Genomic DNA, 7,328 nt, shown 5'->3' with positions numbered 1-7,328 from the left:
GGAAGGGATTGGGGAAGGGATTGGGGAGAAGAAACCAACATCTATTAGTATGTCTGGATATTCAAAAGGCTTTGCTTTTAGTTTTCCTAACCCACCCCCATCGCACCCCATCTCTGAATTCCCAGCCTCCCTTAAAGTTGCTAAACAGAGCTACCAGCTGGAACTGAAAGGGTGTTGAATGGGTGGAGCCCAGAGGCAGCATCGATGTAAACACTCCCTATGAGTCAGCTGTAAATTCAATTCAAATCCCCAGTCTCCTAGTCTCCTCCTCTCATCATGGTTACCACCAAAATGACTGCTGCCTTTAAAAATCCTAATAGGAGACAGGTAAATGTCTAAACATGCAGGTTTTTTTTTTTTTTCTTTTCTATAGTGCTGATAAAGATGCAGTTATTTCAGTAGGGAATTAGAATTTGTGTACCTTGCTTCATCTTTAAAGCACAGCAGCTGTTTGTGAATATGTCTTTGGTTTTATTTTAAGAATATTATCTCATTGTACTGTGGCCATTCATGTGAGCAGCCCGGAGTTATATAAAGTGGTAGGTTTATTTCCACACCTTCAAGAGGAGTGTTTTAATAATTAGCTTTTGTACTTCAATAGTTCCTTTCCCTGCTGTTACTGGCTGCTGGGATTTATTTTACTTATTTAACAAATAGAGGGCCACTTTGTCTGTCCTAGGCTCCTAATTTCTCACACGGAGATAAAAAATGAGCCAAGGAATATAATTACCATACTATTTGTTCATAAATTCTAGTCGTTGGCATTGTTGGTGGCTGTTTCGTTCTTTAGGTGTTCCTTGTGCTTAGGAATACAGGCCACTGAAAAAATCCAAATGTATTTTACTGTAGGGTTGTCAGGCATGGTGGGTTCTGCCTGGGAAATGGAGGCAGGGGATTAGTTCATTAAGGTTATACCAGCTCATAGCAAGTTTGGGGCCAATTTGGGTTACACATGCTTCTACTTGAAAATGCTATAAAGCAACAGTGGGTTTTGTTTGGGTGGAAATAAGGAAAGAGATAATTTACACTGAAGAAATTCTGTCCCTGGCTTGACAGATAAAGACCATTTCAAGTGAAGTAGAAGCGTATCTCTCGACACATCTGTCTCGCTGGGCGGACTTAACCTTCTGCTTTTCAGGCTCCTAATTTTGTGTATAGTGTGTTTGTGAATGTCTAAATGCAGGTGCAGGAGTGCCTCAGTGCACATGTGGGGGCCAGAGCACAGCTTTGGTCTCCTGCCTCACCCAGGCGGGATCCCTTCTTGCTTTGCTGTGCACTCCAGCCTTGCTGATGGATGGGAGAGCCTTCCGGCTGATTCTGGCTCTGCTTTTCGTCTCAGAGCAGAAGTGGAGGGATTGCATAGGCTGCTATTTCTGTCTTTTTATGTGGGTCCCAGGGACAGAATGCAGGTGGCCTGGCTTGTACAGTTAGTGCTTTTATCCACTGAACCGTCCATCGCCCTGGCTAGACTCTTAGCTTCAGTTGGCTGATGAAGAAGCAGAGTTGTATAAGATTAGCTTCCAAACAACTAGCAGGTGGTGGAATCAGGATTTTTTTCCCCCTAGTTCAGAGTCTTTTTAATATTTGCACTTGTACTTTTTGACTTTGGAAAACAGCAATTGCAGTAACTACCACCTGCTGGGTGTTTATACGCTTTGCATATATGCTCCACTTAATTATCAGTTTAGTGCTTCAGTAGATCTTACTGGCTGTTTTATGGATGAGAAGACTGAGATATGAGGAGGTTAAGTATACTTTTGCCAACTACACTTAGCATTTTAGATCACAGCCTACAGTCAGTCATGTGCTGTACGGAATGTGGAAGTTATGAGTTCTCAGAAAACTTGATAGTTTAGGTGAAATGACTAACTCTAGTTGCATCAACCTTTATCTTGCTCTAAAACAGCTAGTTAAGAAAGCCAAGCAATAAATAGACTTCTTTTATCGGGTGGTGTCCTGTGATGTCCCATTTTGCGGAACAATTTCAGAAGTTGTTATTTGGTTTGACAGAGTGTAAAGGTGGAGATAAGGTGGTACCCGGGCTGCATCGCACCAAGCACTGTTCTTAACCCTCAAATGTGAAGTCAGATGTGCAGATTCTTAGAACTGGTGGCTAGACATCTACCTTGCCTATAATTCCAGGTCCCAGAAGGCCCAGACGGAGGATGCTGGGAGCAAGCCAGAGGAGCTGCATCAGAGTCCTGGGTTCAATTAATTAGGAAGAGGGTGGCTGAGGGGGCCTTCCAGGATTCAGTCTCAGGCCTCCATGTGCATCCACACACGTGCACACTCACATGTGAACAGGCATCCACATAGGCACACAGACCACATGGACAGACACGGGCCAAAACAATGTCTAAAGTCTGTAGCTACAGCTCATCTGTACATTCATAGCAGTCTAGTGGCTACCTCCACAAAAAATTGCAAGCATATGCTCTGTGAAGCAATGTTCTTTCCTCAGGCGACGCTCCTGTCTTACAGTCAGTGGATACGGTGAAGGAAAAGTCCGGAGCGTGAAGCCATTTTTAGAACCCCGGTAAGTGGAGAGGCCCCAGCTTTTGTGCCCGAGTATCTTAGATTCCTATTGTGGTAAGTAAAATGCCTAATGAGGTGTGATGTAACTGTTTCAGAGTGAGCCTTCATTTTTTTTCCAAAACAAAAGTTTCAACCATTATCTGGAACCCTCGACGGAGTACTTTGTTCTCCCTCCTGGGACAGTGCCACCAGTATAACTTCCCACAGATGGCAATGTTCTGTCTGTGGTCTCCTGGCCACAGGTGCTGTTACTGAACTTGGAACGTGTGAGTGTGACTGAGAAGTTGAAGCTGTTGAGATGTAAGCATGTGGCTAGTGGCTTTCATGGCCCTCGAATTAGCCAGTGCAATCCTAGAATAGAAATAAGTGTCCTTGTTTAAGGTAAAATTCTCAGGGTGAAGGTGGCTGATGAGTTCAGTCTCTGTATCTGGGGTGACTTGACCTCTCTGAAGAACGCCTCCTGTGGTTCTTTCTTTCTTTCTTTCTTTCTTTTTTTTTTTTTTTTTTTTTTTTTTTTTTNCCTGGCTGTCCTGGAACTCACTTTGTAGACCAGGCTGGCCTCGAACTCAGAAATCTGCCCACCTCTGCCTCCCGAGTGCTGGGATTAAAGGAGTGCACCACCACGCCTGGCTTTTTTTTTAATATTTATTTATTATTATATGTAATACACTGTAGCTGTCTTCAGACACCCTAGAAGAGGGCATCAGATCTCATTACGGATGGTTGTGAGCCACTATGTAGTTGCTGGGATTTGAACTCAGGATCTCTGGAAGAGTAGTCAGTGCTCTTAACTGCTGAGCCATCTCTCCAGCCCCTCTTTTTTCTCTTTTGGTCTTTTTCAATTCAGGGTTTCTCTGAGTAGCCCTGGCTGTCCTGGAACTCACTCTGTAGAGGAGGCTGACCTCGAACTCAGAGATCCGCCTGCCTCTGCCTTCCAAGTGCTGGGATTAAAGGCTTGTGCCACCATTGCCTGGCGCCTCCCGTGTTTTCTTTTGGGAACCAAAGTGGTTCATATGTCTGGCTTGAACACCTTTGGCAGTCAACGTCATGATTTTCTGTGACTTAACCTGTGGCAGGTTTAGAGGAGCTTCCTGCCTGCATAGTGACCTAACTCCATGCTAAGGGTCTGGAGGATGGAACACAGAACTTTGAATTGCTAACTGAATTGACTGTAAATAAAAGCGTCCTTTGCACTGCTGTCCACTGCCACAGGTCCTCTGAATCTTCCGTGGAAGGGTATAGACCAGAATCTAGACTTTAGAGAGTAAGCATTTGAGCCTTAGGAGCAGAGATGGTGTCAGAGTAGAATTCACACAGTGGAATATCACTTACGCCAGTGCCCAAGCACTTGTGAGCGCTAGAATTAGCAATTAAAGTGGGGCATTAAAGTGTAAGCTCTTTTACCAAATAAACTGACACTCTTGGGGCAAGGGAGAGACAGGCATTAGTCAGGGATAGTGCTGGAGGGCCAGAGCTAATGGCCTCCTCAGGACTATTCTATTATTTTGAGAGCATGTATTTCAAAATAATTCCACTGTCACATGCTTAGCACCACAAACTGTTTCTCAGCCCTGCAAAGACTGTTTCCACCACATTCAGTTTTGCCTCCTTTGGAATTTCACATATATAGAATCATATACTGTATACCCTGGTATTTATTTCCAAATTGGTAGTTCATTCACACACTTTCAAGTGAAAAGAATACTACTTAAAGCCTTTGAATATACGTAAAAAGATCATTTTTCCCATCTCTGGAAATGCTTCACTCTTAGTTATCCTACCTTCCACGTTTAGAACAACCAGTGTTCATCATTCCGTGAGCATCCGTGGCTTTCTCTCTTTCTGTCTTTCTTTCAGTGTTCATAGCTTAATGAGCACCTGTGGCTATCTTTCTCTCTATCCTTCTTAACGGGGAGGTTTGAGCACTCTGCAATTAGACATTTCCCAAAGAATCTTCAGACACTAAATTAATTTGAAATCTATTTTTATTATAATAATAACCAGGGCTCTTCTTAGGTTCTGACTCTAAATGTCAAAGTGTGACATTTACCTGCGATGTCAGTAACAGGCACCTATGATTCTCGAATTCCTCAAACCTCAAACGACAAAGCTCCCGGCCTTATGGGGCCAGATGTTAGTGAGAGATTAAAAAATTCCCAAGAGTCCTATAATTACAGTGTCCTGGAAAGTGATTGACAGGACTAACATAGGCGGGTTTTCACGAGGCATTTCTCAGACCCAGAGACTAAGGCCCAGGTAAGAAGGTGAGGCCAGGAAAACTTCCCAGGTATTAGAAGTTTGCAAAAACTCTTGTGAGGGAGGAAAGGGTCAGTGTGGCTGGAGAAAGGAGAGGATGAACATGATCTGAGCAGAGAGGGAAGATGGAGAGGTAGGCAAGGTGCCTGGCCCTGGAGGGCTTGGTTAGGGTAAATTTTTTTTCCCCAAGAGAATGGGACACTGAACAGCGACAAGGTCACATGATACAGCATTTGAACAAAAATTCTTCCTGTGGTTTGAGATTTGGAGAAGGGTAGGAGGGGATGTGGATAAAATAGGTTAGGTCAGTGTCCTTGCACTATCTGCAGGTCAGGGTAATTTTAACTAAGGTGGTTGCTGATGAAGGAGATGAGAGAGATTCAAAGAAACTTTAGCAGATAAAAACAAAGAATTTGCAGATAAATTGGAAAGGCACATTATACGTGTATTTCTTTTGCTATGGTAGATACATTAAATTATGATGAAGTTTTTTTGTTTGTTTGATTTTTGAGACAGGGTGGTGTTGCCTTGGCTCCCCTGAAACTCTGTAGACCAGGTTGGCCCTGAACTCTGAGGTCTGCCTGCTTCTGTTACTCAAGTGCAGGGATCAAAGGCATGCGCTAAGACTGCCTGGTACAATGAAGTTGTTACATTGCCATTAATAACCCGACCTAAGTTATGCAAAAAAAAAAAAAAAAAAGTTGCCTCAGACTATTTTGAAAATTTCAAAGCTGGGTGGAGGATATGGTTTTACTTCCCATTTCTTATCCTAATCTTGTTGAAAAATAGTCTTTTCTTAGAAGTGCTTATGATAGTGGAACTTTTTCTGGACAGGTCTTACAAATCTAAATGTAAAAACCAGTGGTATCAGATTAGTAAACAATTTTAGAGCTTTTCTGACTGCTTGATGGTAATTACTATCCTTTTGGTCACTTTTAAGTATATAACAAAAATGATTTATATTGCCTTTATTATTTTTTTGTTGCCTGCAATTCCTTTGACAGGACCCAAACGAATAGGCTGTTTTTTGTCCCAAACTAAGTAATTTCCTTCTAAGAATTTCTTGGTTGTTGTTGGATGATTGCCCACCCTCTGCCGGACTCCGAATAAACCCACGGTTTATTCCAGAGGATTAGTGGAAGACCTGTTTTACCACCGCGAGTGCCATTTGATTAATGTTATGTTTTTGGGAGTGGGACTCAGGGCAGCCCTCGCAAAGCGGCGCGTCCGCTGTGCGCGCCCCAGGCCTGCGCGGATGCTCGCCCCGGGGGCTCCGAGGGGGCGTGTCTTGTGCTGCCCTGCCTGGCCAGGGGCGGCTCGAGAGACTGGGAAGTCAGCAGTTTGCAGGGCCGAGGGCTGGGCGCTTGGGAAGAGGGGCGGAGGACCGAGAGGGATCTCCCCGCCTCTGTTCCCCTCGGTCCAATCCCTTCGGCTTCTGCTTCGGCTTCGCCAGCGCGGCCCGAGCCCTAACCTGCTCGAACCCATTATGCCGTAGAGGCCGGCTGGGGCTCTTTAAGGCCCTCGTCGCGCCTGCGCCCTGGGCTTTCCTGAAGCGGCCCGACCAGAGCCGGGCGGAGCTGGCGGGCGCGGGGCTGCGCGGGGTTCTCCCGAGTCGTCGGCGGTACGGTGGAGGGTCGCGGGCAGCTCCGGGTTCCCGAGCAGGAGGCGTGCGCCGGGGCACGCGGGGAACGCGGCCGCGGAGGCCGAGCCGGGCCGAGGCTCTTGGAGGCGGCGGCGGCGCGGCCGCCGGCTGGATGGGAAGTTCATGTTGACGGCGGAGTCCACCCCAGGTTTCCAAGGTGAGGGGCGCCGCGCCAGGCCGGGCTGCGGCGAGGGAGGGCGCGGGCGCCGCGGAGGGCCGCGCCGCCCACCCGGGCCGCCGCCGAGTTTGCGGAGCGAGCCCGCCGGGGCCTGCGTTCCCCGCTCTCGCCTGGCCCGGGCGGCCTCCGGGCCCGTCCTCCAGGACACATCGGTCCGCCGCGCCCTGCTCGGAAAGTTGGCGTCTCTATTCGGCCTGCGGCGGCTGCCGACAGGTAATGGGCGAGCCAGGTGTGTGGAGCGACGGCGCATGGAGCTCCTGTGCACCCGGTTGCCCATCGCCTAACGGGGCTAGCCTGAGATTAACCGCGGGTTCCGGTGGGTTGGATTGCGGTGGTGGCGTCTGCGCTGGTGACTCCGACCTTAGGTCCTTTCACCAGAGAGCTAAGCAAAAGTTCAGGACCGGTTCCCTCGCAGTCCTGTTTCTGCTGGAGAGGAATTTGAAGAGCAACAAGCGGTTTTCTTTGGAGAATAATAAACCTTTCTCCGCTGAAAGAATGAATTCCAGAGCTTCCTGAAGTTAGAGAAACATGATCTGTTGGTAGTTTTTTTTTTATCTTTGCGCGGTGGGTTTTTTTTTTTTTTTTTTTTTTTTTTTTTTTTTTTTTTCTTTTTTTAGTAATGATTTCTCAGTGTTCCAGAACTTTGCTTCCTGTAAGACAGAAAATGCTCACCTTCTATGAGAAGTTTGTGTCAAGGAAATCTTAGAAAATTTATTC

The 7,328-nt window shown here is 46.6% G+C and overlaps 2 protein-coding genes across 7 annotated transcripts in view; one reads left to right on the top strand and one right to left on the bottom strand.

The window, feature by feature from the left end:
* Nucleotides 1-208: 208 nt before the first annotated feature.
* The window catches only part of Evi5 (ecotropic viral integration site 5), a 137,086-nt gene continuing 129,966 nt past the window's right edge, over nt 209-7,328 (top strand). For 3 of the 6 annotated variants that reach the window (XM_029477107.1, XM_029477110.1, XM_029477113.1), the window contains exon 1: nt 267-327. In XM_029477107.1, coding sequence (XP_029332967.1) covers nt 277-327 — 51 coding nt within the window. In that variant the 5' untranslated portion in view covers nt 267-276. Of the gene's footprint in view, nt 328-2,461; nt 2,537-6,147; nt 6,591-7,328 lie in introns of those variants that run through there. The other 3 variants (XM_029477109.1, XM_029477108.1, XM_021161863.2) reach the window with 3 other exon arrangements.
* LOC110293956 (basic proline-rich protein-like) lies at nt 5,752-6,933 on the bottom strand. The gene has a single exon (XM_021161865.2). The coding sequence runs from the start codon at nt 6,886-6,888 to the stop codon at nt 6,304-6,306; it is 585 nt and encodes a 194-aa protein (XP_021017524.1). The 5' UTR covers nt 6,889-6,933; the 3' UTR covers nt 5,752-6,303.

Source organism: Mus caroli, chromosome 5, assembly GCF_900094665.2.
Source record: "Mus caroli chromosome 5, CAROLI_EIJ_v1.1, whole genome shotgun sequence".
In the NCBI taxonomy this organism is placed as follows: Eukaryota; Metazoa; Chordata; class Mammalia; order Rodentia; family Muridae; genus Mus; species Mus caroli.
Note: the sequence above shows the minus strand (reverse complement) of the source record. Positions and strands in the feature narration are given on the sequence as shown.